The following is a 20,034-nucleotide window of genomic DNA, read 5'->3' as shown; positions in this document are numbered from 1 at the left end:
GGAGTGACTCAGGGGAATGTTGGCATTCTGAACATTTCTAAACCTTGCTGGGCACCATTCCCTGACTGGGTCATGGCTTTGGCCCTCCTGGAGGAGCAGGGCAGGAACCTGCCATGAACTTCTCGTGCTCCAGAAAGGTTCAGTTCAAGCTGTGGGGGCTCTGAAAGGGGCAGTGCAGGAACTCCAGTGGGTCTCATTCACCCATTTTTCATACCAAACACAGCCAAAAGGACAGCTAACATCACCACGTGGTGCCACAGCCCACTGACACGTGTGGGGCACTGGTGTGGGTCCCCTTTGTGGATGACAGCAGTGACCACCCCTCCTGCAGGCACAGACACCCTCCTGTCTCCTGGCTGCAGTGCCAAAACACCCCTGCACTGATCAGCCTGTGATCATCAGCATGTGTGCCACTGGCTGAACTTAAAAAGACAAATGGATGGAGAGGTCCCAGGGTGACCAGAGCACTGTGCAGGGGATGTTTCATCCAGGTGCCAGAGAGACTGGACACATATTTACTCTGGGTTTTTTCAAGGTTTTAGCTGACCTTGAGAGAAGGTGCTACAAAAAAAGACACTTGTCTGATGCTGGGAAATAATCTGAAGCAGACTGTTAATTTTTTTTTTTTTTTTAATATACAGCAAGTATAACAAAAATGTACTTACAGCAGAGAGCTCCTCTTTTACCATCTTTGACATATTTTTTTTTCCTATCCACAGTCCCTCTTGCTGTTTATAGTTGTTCCTCATGACTGAGTTTACCTTCCTCTTTGTTCTACACCCAGCTACTTTTCTACTACTGGGGATTTCTCAGAAATGTTACACTGCCAGAATTCACTTTTATTCTTAGAAACTGGAGCACAAGGGCAATTGCTTGGAAGCAAAATGACATCTGTGAAGAATTACTTTGGACATTGAATAAAATGGAAGAGGAGCAAATTGGAGGACAGAAGGCCAAAATTCCTGTAGGGCACTTAGTTTCAGGACATTTAGCATATAAATGAGATTATTTTGGCAAAAAGTGTTCTGGTGTAGAATATGTGACTGATCAGTAGATGCTGCTGAGGAGCAACTACTCAAAAACATTGGCTTATCTTGTTTAAAAAAAAAATTGTGCAACCCTCATCACTGAAGGAGGTAGTATCCTTCCAACAGCCTTGAGGCATAAACCATGGCTTTATGCTGTGTTTTATCGGCACAGACAGAAACAGATTTCTTGGGAAAATTTACAGAAGCAGAAAATTTAAAAAAGGCTGAAGCTCAGTGATGCACTTACTGATAAACATCACAAATATCCAACATTTTAAAAGGAGATTAGCACCACTGATAGCCATGCTCTCTGTGCTCCCACCAATGCTTCAACTTCATCCTCCACTGCTGGGTTATAAACAAAACAAATTCCCAGGCACAGATCAACTCAGCCACCCCAGGATGAAAAACTGAACATGGCCAGACACCTGCTGTGGCAAGTCCAGTCCTGCTGCCACCAGAGCAGCCTGGTGCCCCCCAAAGTGCAGGTCCTGCTGATAGATGGAGCCACCAAGGAGCTGTCAGCAGCAAGCACGGGGCTCCTGGTCACTGAGGGTCCTCACAGGGAAGGTATGGCTTCACTTAAAGTGATTTTCCTGAATGAAAGATTTGTATCAACCTTGTCTGGCTTCTCCACTTCTTTAAGGGATGCAATAATTTAGAAGGTGGTAAGGGGCCAAAAGGAGCATTCAAAATTCCAGTGGCATTTCTAGGAACTGCCTGGCATGTTCCATGTTCCTCCCAGTGACTTGCTGGCCAGCCTGCAGGAGGGAAGTGGCTGGCTATGGTGAGGCCTGTACATGGAAGGAGTGTTCATCCCTGAGAAACAAACCAAAAAAGCCCTTGGAGCACCTCAGATTACCCTGTCATCTCCAGAGACCCAAGGCAGACACTCAGGACATGCACTTTCCAGCCCCTGCTCTGACCAAGGGAGCACCAGCAGGGAAACACCTTTGTAAATATTAGTGTGTCCCCTAAAGGGCCTGCAATGCTGGAGGAATCCATGTGACTGGGAAGATTTCCACAGTCCCTGCTGGTGCAGATTTCCATGAGCAGCACAGATGATGTGAGCCAGGTCCTTGCAGGGAAGTGGGAACATCACCCCACGTTCCCTCAGGACAGAGTGCCTGCAGGGACTCAGGTGAGCCAGTTTCTGCAGAGCGTCAAGGGTGGCTTCTCCCTTGGCATGGAACCAGCACATCAGCACCTCCCCACAGCACAGGGCATCGATGAACCCACCCTCAAACCTGTAACATACAGGTCTGATGGAGGCTTTTCCAGGAATTTTCTGGGAGATAAAGCAATTCCTAGTATTGAATGTGGTGCTGGAGAGCACATTCATGGTAAGGGACAGCATGATGCAAATGTGTCTGAAACCACTCCTTGAATGTTACTGAGTATGTGTGAGGAAATGGCTCTCCTGAGGTCACCAGAAAATCTGGGGCAAAACACAGATTAAGCACCTGGTGTCCTCAGCTCACCACTGATCCACTCTCTCTGCAGTGTGCAGGGTATCATCACTCTCCTTTACTGCAGCTGCTCCTCTTTGCCTCCCTTTGCAGAAATTCCAGCCACACTGAAGTATGTCTGGTTGTTACTTAGATATCCCTGTTAAATATGTAGGTATTTATGTAGACATCCCCATTGCATATATAGCTATCCCTCCAATCCCCCAGGCTGGAGGGCCTCTAACAAGAGAATTAAGCATTTCACAGAGCTTGTCTCTGGCTCACTTCAGGGTGGGCACTGCACAGATAACCTTCCCTGGCTGGACTCATTCTCCTGCAGGACCTGTGCTCTCTTGATCACTTTATGACTCCAAGCCCAGTTCTCAGCAGTGTTGCCCTTGGGAGGAAGTGTGGAGCTTGTGTGGTCTGGTTTGTGCTTTCTGTTCAATGGGCTTTTTATTTTTCTTGACTTCAATGACCTCACATCAATACAGAGACTTCCCTCACCATTACTTTATCTCTTTTCCAGGACTTGCTTTTCTCCTGGGCAATTGCCATCTTCCTAGCTAGATGCTGCAGTAGAAAGAGCATGAGTCAAGTTTGGGAATCCACGGGGAAATATTGGCAGCCACTAATGAGTGAGAGCAGCATAGGAACGTCCCACAAATTAACAGCCAGGGAAACAACCTACATCTTTATTTAAGTGAAGATTTATTTTTTTTTTTAATGGGCTGTTAAGTGACTCAGCTGCAGATCACTGGGAAGTTACAGGTAATCTTTGCAGGGCAAGGAGGGGCCATGTTAGGAGAAAATGAGGTGTTTTGCTGCATACAATGTGTTGTAAAGTGTTAGGACATTTATTAATCATATGTGGGCAGACAGCTTCGCACACCCTACCAGAATTTACTGTACCAATGTAATTTCCATATTGTGTCTCTGTAAGTGTTATGAATCAGCCAATATGTGACATTAATTATCTGCATTTAGCATTGTGCAAACTGACATAATGATCAATTATGGAGTCACACATCTGTAACTGTTTACTTAAGCACAGAAGTAATCCCCCAGTTCTCTAAAACATTCTGGAATTATTCTGTGTATATATTCTGTGCTATATCTAACCAAATGCTAGTTTTGTCCAAAAGTATCATTCTTCCATGGCTGAGAGGTGCAGCATGCAGTGCTCAGCATCTGCTTCAGCAGCAGGTTCCATGGAGGTGGCTCCTCTCCCACCACCATGGGGGATCTTCCTCACTAATTCACCTCTTTGGAGAAATGTTTCTCTAAAGTTCTAGGAAATTGCTTCATGGCTTTGGATTTCTTTCTGATGAAACTCAAAAAGAATTTGAATTCTTTGAAGTCAATTTGAATTGAATTCTTTAAATTTCAATTTCTCACCTCCTTGGTTCATCCATAACTGGAAACACAAGGAATTTGTCTCGCATTACCATTTTCAGGATCCATTTGAAAGAATGATGGAAGAATGGAGGATGTTTGGTCTAAGGAAAAGAGAAGGGAGAATAGAAAAAATATCTTCCACAATGAAGATTTCTGTGCAGACAGTGGCAATCCAAATGTTCCCTCTGCCCACTGAAAACAGGGCAAGAAAAAAGTCATGTTAATTTTCTGAAAAATTTGTCTAGGATAAATATTAGAAAATAACTTCCTGATTTTACAGAGATTGAGCCTTGGAGGAACACAGAAAAGTTTGGACTTTCCTTTTCCAAAGTTCAGAAGAGCTGAGGCAAACTTTGGCCAGGAAAGGCTGAGGATGAAATTCTCAGTAGATGCTCTTGAAGTAGGTGATCTCTGATTTTAGGATTCAGGCCGTGAGGACTGTCCTAGCAGACTGTCAGAGTTTCAGGGCTGGAAGAAGCCCTGGATGGTGACAGCCAGCCATCCCATCCCTCGGGGCTCCTTGGGCAGAAATGGATTTGCTGTGCTCAAAGCAGCAGTGCAGAGCATGGGACTCCCACAGCAGCTTTGGAGAAGAGCTCCCAAGGAATGTGTTTTATATTTTCAGCCTCTGTAGTTCCAGAACTGGGAGTTCCCTCTGTATTTATGCAGAATTCAGCACAAACAGGCCTTTGAACACCACTGAAACAGAAAAATCAAAATGTGATCCTTTCCACCTTGAGAAACAAGCATGTCCTGAGCACTCTTATCTCAAAGGCAGAAGTGACAGGCTGTGGAAACATTCAGTCTGGAAATTAATCTTTTGAAAAGAAGCTGAGTCTGAAGAGATTATATACATATTTGTGTTTGTCTGTTTTGAGTTACTGATGCTGTTTTCATCTTCAGCTGAATAAAATTTTATAACTATATTTTTTTAAGTCCAGCAAATTTGTCAAATTTGCTACTGAATTAAGTTGCACCAGCTGGCTTTACTTTTCACAGAGCAGGTCAGCCCTTCTCTCTCCCAAATCCATGAATTGCTTTCTCACTTAGGGCTTATTTTGGCTGTCAATGAACCCAAAGGTGCTCCAGACACATCCTTTCTCCAACCAGCTCTTCTTCCTGCCATCCCTTGGATGCACTTTTGCCACTGTATCATAAGAGGGGCATAACACTAAAGGAGACCCCACTGAATCACTGCACAACATTTTATACACCAGCCTTTCCTCCAACACTGCAGCTCCTAGCTCACCTAAGCCTTTCAGTAGCTAAGGGCAACCCAGGGAAAACACAGCTTTAGTCCAAATGCTGGTTGTTTGCCCACCTCTAGCTGCTTAGGAGTTCACTAATAAACCATTGTAACTCAGTGTAAAGAGGTGAACAGAGGCACAAACCAGTATTTCCTGCTGAAATGAAAAATATACACAGCACAAAGGTCAGGTAAATTATCTAACCCTCATTTTCTTCCATGTGACAGAAATACAGGGCGACATGAAATATAAGCCAAACACATGCCATTCATGCCACAAAATAAGTTATTAGGACATAAATCGAAATCCACATTCTCCGTGCTTTGTACTTCAGCAGCAGAAGATGTCTGGCAGCTCAAGAAGATGATTATCTCTACATATATCACCTTCTCCTCCCCGATCTTTTCCCTTGAGTGTTGGCACTTACTTAATCATTGAGGTCTTTTTTTTTTTCAGGAACATGAGCAGCCTTTAGCATGGAAGGTATCTGAATGTGGAATCCTACATACAGTAAGTTTCACCTTAAAAAGAAAAAAAGGGACATTTTTAAAACTTGTTATATCTGATCAATATTTGTGCAACTATCTGACTTGTATTTGAACTAACTAAATAAAAATTCTCCATAAAGAGAGATGAGTATTTTTTTCCTTGCTGAGACTGCCTTTCCTTTCATTAGATGGCAATAGCATCTCATGACCTCAACCTTCTCAGCAGAATTCAAATATGAATGTGTTTGGATATGGGTCATGAACCTGAATACTGAAATATGAGTTCAGAAACATGTTGTGGATCACAGTTGGTTTAAAGAACATCTTAGAAATGTCCCAGGTTCTTCAAAAAACACAGTCTCACACAAGGAGATGTGTAGTGCTTGATAAGCAATAGGACATAGGAGTCCAGGGCTCTGCCCTCAATACCCAAACCACTATAAGCAACGACACATCCCCTGGAGGCAATGGTTTATTTCCCAAAACTTGCAATTTATATGCATTAGGGATAAAAATCCCAAGTAACTCTAGTTTATGGTCGCCCAGTAACATCTCTTGGTGTTGCTCAAAGTCTTCTTCAAACTCTGCAGTGCTGACCTTGTGTTCCCCACACAGCTCAGGAATACAAGACACCACATCAGAATGATGCTGAGGAGATACTTGGTGCTGGATTATTCATGCCAAACTTACACCAGAGTAAACTGGTTTGAATTGAAATGCAAAAAAGGGAATTGCTTTCTCATTTGGCTTGGTACATTTGAGTCAAGGTCAGTCAAGCTTACCTCCTTTCTCGTGGACCTGCTGATGAAGAAGTAAGCCTCCTCCACACCCTGGGGCTGCAGATCATTCACAGCCACCACGTGGTCTCCGTGGTTAAACAAACACCCCAGCCTGCGAGGACCAGCCCACTGTGAGATGCTGTGGAGGGCAGACAACAAAGGAAACACACAGGATATCCTGTATCACTGCACTTTCTGGGCAGGACTGCATTCATGGGGCTGCCCTCTGGAAATGACACACATGTTCAATGACTTTGTAAATTTTTGGTCTGGTTCTGGTTGAAACCATCACTAATTATTACACAGCATGCTAGAATCTTCTTTACAACAGCATTTGAAATACAAACTCAAGTACAAAAATAATTGGAGAGAGCAGAAGGAACCACTGAAGTGCCAGCAAGCACTGCCCCTGCCCTGTTCTGCCCTGCCAAAAGTGCACATGGGTGTCTGCAGTTGAACACTTCTGTGCCTGTCACTTATTCCCATCTCACAGGCACTGCCACAAGACATCCACACTTACCATATTCGTCCTGCTGCTTCAGTAAGCTTTAGGTAATTGTTGATATCAGCCAGGGGTACGAAAATATCCAATTTCTGCACCTGCATCTCATCTGTAACTTGACTGTGAGAGAAAAAACATCAGAAACCACAGAATCACAGAACAGCTCCAATTGGAAGGGACCCATAAGGATTATTGAGTCCAGCTCCCTGCTCCTTGCAGACTCCCTAAAACTAAATGCTGTGACTAAAAGCATGACTAAAGTGCCTCTGGGATGCTGAGAGGCTTGGCAAGATGGAACCCATGAACACGTCTGTCTCCTCTGCTACCAGCTGGAGAAGACACTTACCTGAGCAGTATAGACAGGTGAACCACTGAGAGGGGTACTGAGCTTTGCCTTTTCTGGAGGGCTGGCTGCAGGCTGGTGCTGCTTTCTGGGAATTTTGTGTCTTTGTCTGCTTCCAAGTCTCTTGGACATGCACTGTTGTTCTGGCATTTGGGAGGGGATGGGAGCCCATCACGTCTGCATGCGGGCTGGCATGTCTCATCCAGCAGCTTACTAAAGAGGAATGATGATAAAAAATTAAGGGGTTTGACAATTTTTGGCACTCTTGCTGTGTTTGAAGTTGGATCAAGCAGCCCTCAATAAAGCAAAGAATAACAAGTTCTTGTAGAATATCCAGTGGACAAAATAAAATCTAAGTAAAATAAACAGCTCTTCTAAATATGGATCATAAATCTCAAAATAAACGTTTTCAGTATGCAAAAACTATTTATTAAGCCTGGAAACATTTCAGCTAACAGCAAGCCTTGACAAAGAAACTGAGTACAGATTGTTTGCCTTGGCTGTACTGGGTTCTGCAGGGATGTAAAGCTGTCCCTTGGGAGATGTGATAACTCAGAACTACTTGAAATCATTTTAGTTTTATTTGATAAGCCTTATATTGCCTGGAGCTGACTCCCCATTGTGCCCCAAACAAGACTGGGGTTAGTAGCAAAAGCTGCTCTTGGTTTATTTTAACTCAGATGGCATAACCTTGTGAATTTTTATAGTTATTCCCTCTGGGGTGTCCCAAAGACACAGAGAAGCTTGAATTAATCTATTGGGATTGTCTGGTTCATGGGTCTGCATTTCCAGATGTCTTCCTCCATGTGGCCCAAGATCTGTCTGTAGGTGTCAGGCCACAGCTGTCAGCTACTGACCCCTCCTCTGGCTCAGGAGGAGCCTTACCCTGCAGTCACTGTTCTCTGCAGTATTCAGTGCTATATTGTGGAGGTTGTAGAGTTTCCTTGTGGCCCTAGAACTGTGACACAAAGTTCAGGTCCTTCTTTGTGACATGGCAAACACTGTACCTTCAAAACACACAGCAACAGAGCTGCTCTTTGGATGGCCAGATGAAAGGGAGGATGTGTCCTAACCCACACAACTTCTTCATGCAAAAGCTGGGAGCTAATGCCCCATCCCCACCTTTCTCTTTTAACCTCTAGATAATGCTGCCTGCTTTGGAGAGCACCTGTCTGAAAGGCTGTGGGAGCTTGGCTGCAGTGACTCACTAAAGTGGTGAGCTGTTGTCATGAAAACCCAGAAAAAGTATGAGTCAACAAAAGGTGCTGCATTGTATAGTGAGAGCCTGTGTAAGTGCAGGAGTCTGCAGTGTGAGCTTAAATTTCATGTTTATGAGTTTGAATTTGACTCCAATGTTCCCATGAATGCTGAACTTTGTGAACTAAGACCCAACAAGGACTCATTCAAACAAGAAGCAGCCTCTAGATCTTGTTATGCAAATACCAGAGATGTCAGCTCTATATCTATTGCTGTGCCACATTTAATTTCCAAAACTTTAGTGAAGTTGTTACTTACAGTGATTTCATTGACATATAAATGTTCTCCTTTACTGGGTTCTTCTGCACTGGCTCCTCTTGCACAGGGACATTAGACTCAGCTGTAGGGTCAGGCTTTGGTACTTCAGTAGTGCACTGTCAGAAACACACAGCAATGTAAGGCATTAATGTCATTGCCCTGCCTACAGAAGTAACTCCTATTAATTTCCTTATTTTGTTCAGTGTTCATGGTGTTTAAACATATTGGCTAATATAGCCTGGGTTTCCTCAAATCAGTCAATTCCCAGAAACTAGGAGCCAGAAAGGTGCTTGAAACTTAAAAGGTAATGCTGGAATTATTGGCACTGCCAGAGACCAGCTATATTCTGAAGTACTACCACCAAAAGAAAAAAATAAAATTGTTGCCTTTTAATTTAAGCAGACTGAAAAAGAAGACTTGTACTTTGGGTATGCTTGACCTAGAGCACTTGTATTATGTGATCACATCACCATTGTTAATGTCCTTCAGTCAGGTGTACAGTCTGTGACTTCTGCAGAAAACTAACCACTTCTGACCACTTATCTTCTCCTGAAATTAGCCTCCCAAATCAGGTGTCAAAATTTGTATAAAATTAACAGCATGATTTCTCCTGCTGCCTTGTTTCACAGTGAAACGTGGATACCAAAATGTACTGCAGTGTTTTAAAAGTACTGCTTTTATGCAGCTTACTGGTTTTCAACAGAATTACATTTCAAAATACATAAAACTAATGTACTGTTACATTCTCTAAATGAAGCTTCCAATTTCAGAAAAAAACCCAACCCTACCCCATTATACAATAGGCAAAAGCCATTAACAATGAAACAGTCACTTTGGGGGATTTCAACAAAATCGGCAATGTTTTTGTCAAAATGCCACTTTGCACCAGGAAGATCCTTTGAATGAGTCCAGTGTATTTTTTAGTCTTGTATAAATGAAAGCTCTATTACCTATTGCTTTAACTATGTATTCCTTTTACAAGGTACAAGTGGTTCCTCCTACCAGTTCCTCTTTGGCTCATTAAATGTCTCCTGTGTCCTTGGAGCTGTTAACAGAGCAGCAGAACTCACAGCTGAGAAACTACCTTAGCTAAAACATTGCTGGGAGTTTGGTAATAATCTTCTTCATTCTTTTTCATGTTTTCCTCTGGATCTGACAACAGCAGGTTTTCCTCACTTCTTCCCAGAATTTTATCCTGCTGAAAGAATGGGTTTGTATTTAACAGGCTCAGTTATACAGAATAACATGCATTTTTTCCTTTTTGTGGAGAAGTAACAGAATCAGTAAATATTCACAGAAAACATGGTAAGATACATCCTGTTTGCATGAGGGATAATTACTTAACAAAGTGTTATCAAGATCTGGGCCTGGATGAGGGAACCACCAATAAAAAGCAAAACACATCAGATGCTTGAAATGGGGACTCACACTGCTAAAAGGAAGTAAATACAAGGGATTAGTAAGGAAGTCAGTTGTCTGCATGTCACTGAGCAGAGAATAGGTCCAGAGATGTCAGCAGATGTTAAACTTATGAGGCAAGAGAAACATTTTTATCCAATGGACAAATATTGTTGTTTCTTGTTCTCTATACAGCAAGGTTATTTATTTTTCACACATGCCAAAACAGAAACATGAGCTTTGTGCTATTCCCTCTGCTTCAGGCTAAAAAGCTAAAATCCAAATCCCTTATCTTCTAACCCTCATGGTCAGCCTGTCTTAGCCTGAACAGCTGCATATAATATTACCTGCTCTCTGAGGCATTGTAAGTATGAGAAGAATTAATAAGACAGGAAAGGTATGCATAAGGAACAGACACAAAGAAATTCTTGACATACACCCAGAGCAGCACTGGTTAAAATCAGGCCAAGGGTTAACTCAGTGCATTTCAGAGCTCGGACTCACAAACGAATTACTGCAACTTTATAAAGTACTGTGCATCAGCTGGGCTATGCTGACTGCCCATGGCATTGCAATGCAGTTTCAACTATTCACTGCTTTCCACTAAATTTAGCTGTATTATCTCACACTTGCTGTCAGCCTATATACAAGGATGGTGATTGCAGCATGTGATTTACCACCCTGTTAGCTGTGATAGCAGAACAGATCTTTTGCCCTGTGTCTCAGCCACTCCAGGTCAGAGGTCAATGCATAAACTGTTAGTAAAGATGGGTTTAAGCTGCAGAGTGATCTGGTAGAGCCTCGGTTGTGCCTTCTGTGCTCTTGACTCTGCTGCAAAGGCAGCAATCCACGGCAGAGGAAAACTGCTGCAGGCACCAGTTCAGGGAACACAGGTCAGAGCACTTAGCCACTAATACAAGATAACATTCATCTTTTTATCTTTCCAAATCACTCCTGCTAGATATGGAAGTGAAATTACTTGAAGACATATTAATGCTGACAGAAGGTCAGTTCTAAGACGTGCCTCAATTTAACAAGCTCTTGTTCTGTAATTTAGTTACATTGACTCCATTGCTACCGGCAAAGGCTGAAGAAATAAACCATTTAGGAACAACTGTGGCACAGCTGAGAAATGTGCAGGGAGGGACAAATCCTCAACCATTGTAAATGCAGAACTTTCTTCATCAAGTTTGTGAGAGCTGCCACAAGTTGCAGTTGCTGCAGAGAAACTGAGGCTCTGACTCCAAAACCCCTGGACACAGGCATTTCAAGCAAGTTTTTAGGAGATCATTTTCAGTGGTAAACATGAAAACTGACTAAATATTTAGGAAGCTTTCATAGAGGAAATCAACTTGATGTGCTAGGAAAGAAGGTGGATAATCTATGGTCACAAATACCCAGGTGAGATAAAATCCAATATTCACTTCTGCAGATGGAGCAAGGCAAGAGCTGTTTGATTTGTTCTGCTCACCGGGCTTGGAAGAACTCTTGGTGAGTCACGCTGAGCCTGATGGGGGCCAGGATCTGAATAAGGCCTGTTCTTGTCTTCTGAGGAACCATTCTCCTGTATAAAAAGGAAAAAAGTTAACTCCTCATAAAGATACACTGGAGGTGCTTGACCCACATTCAGCTTCCTGTCACCGAGCCATTTGCACAGAGCTGTGTGACTACAGAAACTCAGCAATTCCTTCACCCTGACACTGGACTGCAATCACTATGGGACAGCAGCAGTGTTTTCCCTCCCTTCCATTTAAATATTGAGGGGAAAGTCAGTAAGGCAGAGAGGAATTTGATCTGAACTCTCCTCTAAGCTTTACAGCCTAAAAAGAGAGAGAGAGAAATAAAAGCACAATCACAAACCAGGAGGAATGTGGCTAGCAGCTGCCAAAACAATCATCACATGCCTCTGCCAAGGCATGTCAAAGCAAATCTTCAGGAGTTTACTTAATATTCACTAAAATTTGCCAGTCAGTTGAGACAAGCAGGGAGTATTGTCTCTCATTGCCTTCACTTACATGCAGGCTTGCCTCTAAAGTGTTTCCCTTGTGGGGACTCTGTAGTGTTACACCCAGGTCCCACTCAGGGTCCCCACCAGAAGAAACCCACTGCAGAAACTCTGAACAGCTTTTGATGTTAAAAAACCCCAACTGTGCAAAAGAAATGTCACAATCATGCCTAGGCACAGACTCATTATTAAGGACATTTAATTTGTTTACCTTCTGGTAGCTTGGTTTGTCTGGAAGGCTGGCCACATCTATGGAATTCAAGGATGGTGGCAAAGAGGAAGTCCGGCTTTTGACTTCTGCATTTGGAAGATCTTGGTTCTAGAAACAAGGGAAAAACAGTATAAGAAAACAGGCACCTGTTGGGTGTGGGCTAAAATGTACTGACACATCTCACTAGAGCAAATTGTCTGCATGGCATTTTTTAGGCAGACATAAATTTGCCCTGCTTTGAGCTGTATGGAAGCTGCGGGGGTGTGAGTGCTTAGTGCTGAGTCTAAACTGGTGGGCCTGGCTGGCTGACAAGGTGCAGAAACTTGGGCCTGAACTTGAACTACCAGGGCTTCCAGCTGATTCATAACATTGACAGATGTAAAACAACATGTAAATATATCCTAAATACAACAACTAAGTATAACACACAAGTATTCACTCCGATGCATCACAGGTGTGGTTCATTGCAGCACAATATCAATCCTCCCCTAATTTCCATATAGCTTCCTCTTCAAAGAGGTTTCTTCAATGTAAAATCAATCCCAGTGCAGACAGATTGGGCAATGCCCGCTTGATGCATAAAGCCAGGGTACAGGATTTATATAATCTGAGTAACCAAGGTCAGAGGCAACTTGCGAGGCAAAGATCAGGAAAATTCCTTTGCACAGTTTTGCAATGAAAAAAAGAAATACTTTTTTTTTCTAAAATAAAGTACAGTAACATGTCACCTGAGGGCAGCATCCACTTTTGTCCTCCCTGCAGACTGAAGATACCAGAGTGACCCAGTCGTCTATTTCCTGCCTGAAGTTGGAACAAGAGGAGTGAAAATTTACTGACAGGTAACACACAAGAGCAATTTGTTTGCCTACCTGCTTCTTCCTATGGGGCCCAAAACAAAAACTCCCAAAACCCTGCACCCCAGGGTTTCAGGAAAGAGTGCTTGTGTGGTCACAGCCAGATGGCAAAGCCTGACTCAGAGAGCTAACAAGGCTTGGGAATGCATTTGGGCCACCAGGATGAGAAACATGCCATGAAAGGACTGTTGAAGCTGTTTTTCATGCTTGCAGTGGATTTAGTTGGATTAATTCTGGAATGCTTCCCACCCGGTGCGGGCTGCGAGAGCCGCGCCCCAGGGGAAGGCACTGGGTGGCACGCTCAAGTAGCACCCAGGTATGTGTTTTTCTTCTTATCAGAATTTCACACATCAGCTGCTCTTCTGCAAAAAAGCAAAAATTCCCCCTGATGTGCTCGTGACTGGGAAAGAGGAGATGCTGGGAACCAGCAGTACAGGAGCACTGTGACAAACATCCTCCTCCCTCACCTAACTGAGCTTTGGCCGATCACCTCCACAGAAACAGTTTCTGCCCCTCTTCAGGACTCAATTCCAGCCTGAAAAAGCATGGACTACACCCCCTGCGGCAGCAAAGCCCCAGCCAGCACTTTGGGGATCTGTTTTCCTCCAGGACAAGTTTTGCCTTCAGTCTGCTTCCCTTGATTAATAACCCAGTTTTCAGGCAATATTGTTGTTTACCCATGAGGAGCAGAACCTTCTCTACCTCCCAGGAGCTGCTGGGTGAGAAGGCAAAGGTCTCTGCTCTTTCCTGTCCCCTGAGCAGCACAGTTTGGAATGGCAGTGCCACTGCCAGCCCTTTGCTCCCTCTGCTTTCACGTGCTGGGAGTTGTGACGGGGTGGCTGCAGGGAAGGTGAGATCACCTGCCTGGACCAGCAAAAAATTAACCCAACTACGAGTAAAGGGAAGCAATGCCATAGAAAAAAGCTGTTTTCCATTGGATCAGGCAGCTGAATCACCTCATCCCAGAGCTGTGCCATCAGTAGCTGAGACACAGAAGGGAGTGGCAGGGAAGGAGCAGGACCCTTCCTTGGGGCACAACTTAGAGCTACATCAGTTTAACAGCACTGTCACATCCTGCCATGCCCACCTGCTGTCCCCAATGAGGTAGTAACATCTGTTTCCAGTGATGATGGACATCACCTGCTCAGGAAGGCATTTAAACATCTTCCTCACCGTATCCATAATTTCAGCATTACTTATGCCAACTTGAATACTTATGATTCTGTGAAGATAACCATAGGAAACATTAACATTATAACTCTACACAGTTACATACAAATAGACACACACATATATGTGTGTATGTCCATATTTTACTCTGAGCAGAGCATAAGATGATGAGCTCTGCAAGGAAAAAGTTAAACATTTTTCCACAGAAAAAATTGCTCAAGAAAATAAATGCACACATTCAAAAGAGGTGGTCTTTTCAATGAAGAAAATCTCCAGGTAAAAATATAAAATTAACTTTTCCAAAGTGCTCAGACTACGGATCCTCATTTCTGGAAAAGGGGGCTTTTGGTTTAATTCAGAATCTTGAAAAGAGACAATAGTAAGAAAGATTTCTTGTGGAAGTTTTTTAGCCATTATAAAACAATAGATTTGATTTGAAACTAATTGTATATTAATAGTGTTTTAATGGAGGGGAAGAGGAACAGAAGTACTCTTAATGGGTACTTGAAGCACTTGAAGTGCTACTTCCATTAACTTTCAAGAAGCCAAATTAATAAAAGTAATAACAACAATAATTATGGTAATAATGTAACCACAGACCACTGAGCAAGCTGCAATATTTTTGAAAGCTTCACAATGTAAATCCTCTTAATGGAAGAAGCACAACAGCAATGTGGTGGGGGACCTCCTTGCCTAACAATTCCAGGAGCCTGCAGTATTAACGTCTAGATCTGACAGGAAATATTTACATTTCCCATCACATTTTCTGTTTCTCTTGCACATATTTCACCCATGGCATGGTAAAGGGTGCCAGTCCAAAGCCAGTGACACTCAGTCTTGCTGCAGTAGGCATGTGCTGACAGGAGGGAAATGACCAACCCAAACCCAAGCAGGGCAATTTCTTGGCAGAACAAAAGGCAGTGAGCAACCATAATCAGCCCAAAGGGTTATAAGAAAGTCAGGAGACCTTTGCACAAAGCTGTAAAGCACTTTGTGAAGCTGCAAGCAGGGAAAGGGTGTGTGCCACAGCTGAGAGTGGCACAGCCTGTCGTGATTCACGTGTTAGTGAAAGCATGGCACTGTCCTCACAGGAGGTGAAATGTGTTCTACTGCAGGAACACAGCCTTGGGATCGTGGAGCCAGGCCAGGTATCTCACTGGCTGATACATCACAATCACTCACACAAAAGTAATTACAATAAATTACAATTACAATTCAGGATTTTCACTTCTACATATATCATAGTTCCACCCAAAGCTGACAAATCCCATGGGACTCTTTTGTGGAGTTCATTGGGTTTGAACCAAGAACCCAATCTTGACTTGTTCAGTCAGGAACAAGTTCTTGTACAGTCAGTGGCCATTGAAGAGTGCTGATACATGACTTAAAATAAAAAAGATGATGCATTTGAGCTACATACTGATCAACAGCAATGGAGCCTTTTATGTGCTGGCCTTTTAGATATTTCAGGATGTAATTCCCTGTGCTGGACTTGGACAGGACAAACAGGCGCCTTTTCCAGGAATTCTGCCAAAGAGAAAGAAATTTGTGTCTCATTCAAATTCAGGATAGCAGATATGAGGGATTGCTGAAATATGACTAATTTGTGCTAGTATACCTGTGAGCTGAAAAGTTGATGAGGTGGTGACTTGACGAGGAATCCGTGCTTGCAGACTCCACCTTCAGGGCAAAATATATTTTGAATTCTCACTAATCAAAGGAAATGAACAGCACCATTACTTAACTTGCTGCCAATTATCTCTTTAAAAAGACCTGTTTGAACTGGAAATTGTTGCTTAGCACTGGGCTTCTGTGCCTAAATGGCCATAAGACAAACAGAAATCAAGGCTATGAAATATAGAGCCAGGCCCTGCTTCCCTGATGTTAATGCTGAGAACTGGCCCAAACTGCAAAGTAATAGTTCTGAAAGTGTAGGGGCTCAGAAGATATCATGAGTTGCTGTCTTATTTAACTGATCTTATTTAACTTTTGGGGTCTGGTGTTATTTAGCTTCACAATCAGTAATCTGAAATACACCCCCAAAGAAATTCATAGGTGGCATTCAGTCAGCTAAGGATAGATGAGCTCACAACTTTACTACTGAAAAATTTTAATACAAGAAATTTTATACCTGCAGAATTTATTTTATTTGTAGAAGCCATCCTGATTGTTTCTTCCACCCAGATAACAAAAAGAGCAAAAGTGTTGAAGCTAATTCCTTTCAGTTTGCTTGCTGCAGAGAAGCATTTCACTGCACACACAATTGCTGTTGAGAAAATAACAAAAATCTTACAATGTTTTATTTTCATGCTGATGATCAAAATACATAAAACAGCCATAATAACTATTAATTTTAATATATTTATAAATAATTTTATATAATATTAAATTATACAGATACGCTATATTTGTTATTTTATAATACAATCACAAAATTACAAATAACAAATATTATCCACTTTTATAAGCCAAAAAGATGATTTGTCTAGAAGTGATGAGAGCTGCCAAGAGAATTTCATTTGGCCCTTTCTTTGCACTGGTGACACCTGTAACCTAGGAATGCTGCATCCATGTATGTTTCTGACACTGCTTTGCCAGCATGATCAGTCCTGTACAAAACTGGCATAACTTGGCCTAAAGAGTTAAAAAGATACGTAAAAAATACAGTTATAATACTATGGCAATTTTAATAATTTGCAAGTTTGTCCTAATAATACAATGCCTTTTCAAAAGTTTCCCTTTGCCTTACCTCAGAACTCTCATTCCCTGCAAAATCAGGTCTTGGCTGGAAGTTGTTGTACTACAATGAGGTTACACAGACCTCTTGTGCCACCTGAAGCCACAGAGCCTCTCCTGGGAAAATCTGAAGGATTACAAGTGCTGCTCCCTGTCTCTTTACTGAGAACCCTGGCTGCAGTGAGAGATTTGAGGGCTTTCCTCTGTTTCTTTATTCAGTGATTATCTCCATGGTGCCAAAAGTAAACATGGTCGTCAGGAGTAGGCTGGTCAGGAATGGGGTGGGTTACACATGGAATTTTACCCCTGAGGCACAACTAAAGCTATAAACTTTTATTTCTCCTGTTCCGGCTCTAAATGGGAATGACCCACTGCAAGCTTAGGTCCATCAGAGGTTTCTGTACATTTCTGTCTGTTTTTGTTTTTTTTTTTTTAGGGTTTTTTTTCAGGGAAGCCTTTGCAATTTTTGTCTTTTGGGAGGAAATATTTGTTGTCCAAATGCCGTGATAAACTGTTATGAAATTTGCTTCTAGAGTTTTCATCTGTTGCTTACGAGAAAAATAAAAGGACAAAAAAGCAATTTCCAAAACTAAAAATGACAGTACACAAAGTCAATAGTAGGGGCACACACCTGGGGTTGCAATGAAAGGCAATGTATTGTTCTGTTCAGTGTGACTGACAGTCACCTCAACTGGCAAACGATGCAATTACTACAAAACAATGTTCCAAGAGTCTCTGACAGGATAAAAGTCTCTTCTGGATGTCAGTAAAAGTCAAGATTTGCATGGATAGACAAGCACCTGTGAGATTAGTTGTGCTATCTCACTCTGCCTTTTGGGAAAAAGGTTTTAATTGTTACATCTAGTTGTCTTTTCAACAGAAAACATTGTAAATAGGTCTAATTCAAAATGCCAATTCCATGATTATACCCCCTCAGATTTTTGTATGCCAGGCATTAAGGGATTTGATTGCTTCAAACCTTTTGAAATGCAATGAGACATTTCAGTCAAAATGCAAATAAAATGCCTCAAATCATTATGATGAAAGCTATTATAAAACTTCAAAAATTTCCAAGATAAGGAAAACAAACTGTGTTAATACTTACAAGCAAAATGTCTTCATGGTGAAGAAGGTTATTAGAGAATTGCACCCCCAAGTAAGTCCAGATTCCCTGTCCTGCCTCCTGCAGCAAAACACGATGAGACCTTGCCCTGCATTGTGACTGCCCTCTTATAATCCATGTATAAACACAAACACCCTGAAATATGACCCACAAGGAAATTCCTGTTTCTGCATGGGAAGTAACCAAAGACTGCTCTGGAGAGGGGAAATCCAGAGGATTAATATTCACTTAAAAGCAATGAAAAATATGCCCATTTGAGGCAGTGATAAATGTCTCCCACACAGAAAAAAAATCCTGGAGACAGCCTGGTTTTGTTGGTTCAGCTTTCTGAACAGTCCCTTCATTTCCTGAGCTGTTTCTAAAGCCTAATATCCATCCATGGCTGGAATATAAAGCAGCAGTAAGAACCCTAAAAGATCATAAAAGTGCCATAAATTGAAACAAATTTCAGATTTAAAGATCATTTAGTTAAACATACAATGGTGAAGCAGAATTTCTTGTGCTGCCCACGTCATGACAAGGTAATTTCAGTGTTAGTTTTGGCTGAAAGTGAATTTTTGGGATTCTCTCCAGAAACATTCAATGTATCAATAATGAAAGTCGATTTACACACTAAACCATCTGGCTAATCCTGTAGATGGCAAGGGAATTGCTTTCCAATAGAAAACAGTCATAAATTTTATCAGAGAAAAAAACTAAAACACCCTGAATCTTTTAAAATCACTATTCAGCAACCTGGCTCTGCTGAAAGGGTCAAGGGCTCCTCACTCTGAGTGGGCTCCTTCAGCCTCATGGGCTGCTCTCAGCTGTCTCAGTATCACCACTCAGGGGTGATGTCTGTTGGTACACAATCTTCTTTTGAAAAAATATTAATTTTTTCTGGATATGATCTAAAGTAATGCTCATCTAGCGGAGATCTTGATCCTGACACAAGGGGATGTTTTTCTCTCTGTCTTTCACTTCTACTCTTGAGTTAATCTTTCCATGTTACTTTCCTCTCTGGCAGAGTATTCTGGTATTTTATGCTGATTTTTCTGTATCTCATATATTGGAACTGGCCTGAAGTTCTGGAGACAGGGGAATATTGTTCACAGAAATATAAAACAGGCTAGATCTCAAGCAAATAAATGCTAATGAACTATAAAGACATGAAAGAACCTCTAGAGAAGTAACAAATACTGAAATGTTGGCTGTCCATGTTAAACCAGGAGCATCCTTAATTCCAGAAAATAGCTTAAGCTGGAGCTATTTGGCAGAAGCAGCAGGGAGAACACACTCACATGCACTGCTAGAGCACTGTGCAATTTAGTGTATAAAGGGCAAGATGAAGCAGTGGTGGAACACAGAATTTCCAATAAAACACTTCCACTAACTTTGGTTTACTCCAAGAGAGGACATGGCCTGTCCAACCTAAGTCACCCAATGCCAAATTACTTTTCTAACCTACCTTTCCCCTGACACTGTAAACCTCCTCCTGAAAAGATGCCAGAGACCACCTGCATTCCTTACAGAGAAAGGGACTGGGACATATCTTGGTTGGTTTTTACCAGACTGAGTGACAAACAAATACAAAAGAATTTTTTTTAAAAAGGCTTTTATTGATGTCATGCTCAGTATTTCCATAAATCACCATTTATTCAATTCAAACAACTGTAAATTTATGAAAAAATATGTGTCTCACTATGTCACAGTACTTGTAAGAAAATAAACTTAACCATCTGCTAACTTGGTTTTCATTTTCTCAGAAGATTGCAAGGAGTGTAGAGTACATCAACTGGAAAAGGGTGAA

At 42.1% G+C, this 20,034-nt stretch overlaps 1 protein-coding gene across 4 annotated transcripts; it reads right to left on the bottom strand.

Annotated features, from left to right (window-relative positions):
* Window positions 1–628: 628 nt before the first annotated feature.
* On the bottom strand, window positions 629–18,347 carry PLEKHS1 (pleckstrin homology domain containing S1). Of its 4 annotated transcripts, none has more exons than XM_064431350.1 (15): window positions 18,228–18,347; window positions 16,518–16,652; window positions 16,005–16,096; window positions 15,807–15,913; window positions 14,304–14,438; window positions 13,091–13,163; window positions 12,363–12,470; window positions 11,618–11,710; window positions 9,833–9,946; window positions 8,749–8,864; window positions 7,237–7,446; window positions 6,909–7,010; window positions 6,392–6,527; window positions 5,549–5,642; window positions 629–4,573 (listed from the first exon to the last, which is right to left on the bottom strand). In XM_064431350.1, exons 2-14 carry the CDS (start codon window positions 16,546–16,548, stop codon window positions 5,574–5,576), a joined length of 1,386 nt encoding a protein of 461 aa, XP_064287420.1. In that variant the 5' UTR covers window positions 16,549–16,652; window positions 18,228–18,347; the 3' UTR covers window positions 629–4,573; window positions 5,549–5,573. The 4 variants fall into 4 exon arrangements, with proteins under 4 accessions (XP_064287420.1, XP_064287419.1, XP_064287421.1 ...); XM_064431349.1 differs by lacking the exon at window positions 18,228–18,347 and adding an exon at window positions 17,136–17,326; XM_064431351.1 differs by lacking the exon at window positions 18,228–18,347 and adding an exon at window positions 17,136–17,326 and having other exon boundaries at window positions 9,833–9,943.
* Window positions 18,348–20,034: the final 1,687 nt, after the last annotated feature.

The sequence above is a fragment of the Passer domesticus genome, chromosome 8 (assembly GCF_036417665.1).
Source record: "Passer domesticus isolate bPasDom1 chromosome 8, bPasDom1.hap1, whole genome shotgun sequence".
Classification (NCBI taxonomy): domain Eukaryota; kingdom Metazoa; phylum Chordata; class Aves; order Passeriformes; family Passeridae; genus Passer; species Passer domesticus.
The sequence above is the reverse complement of the archived record's forward strand: the minus strand, read 5'-3'. Positions and strand labels throughout refer to the sequence as shown.

Bases quoted from the DNA above. Each gene is read 5' to 3' on its own strand.
- PLEKHS1 (XM_064431350.1), bottom strand. From the start codon at position 16,548: ATGGCTTCTACAAATAAAATAAATTCTGCAG. The intron at 7,447-8,748 runs GTAAGTAACAAC...ATTCCTCTTTAG, and splicing joins TATATGTCAATGAAATCACT to TAAGCTGCTGGATGAGACAT. The intron at 6,528-6,908 runs GTAAGTGTGGAT...TGCCCTCCACAG, and splicing joins GAAGCAGCAGGACGAATATG to CATCTCACAGTGGGCTGGTC.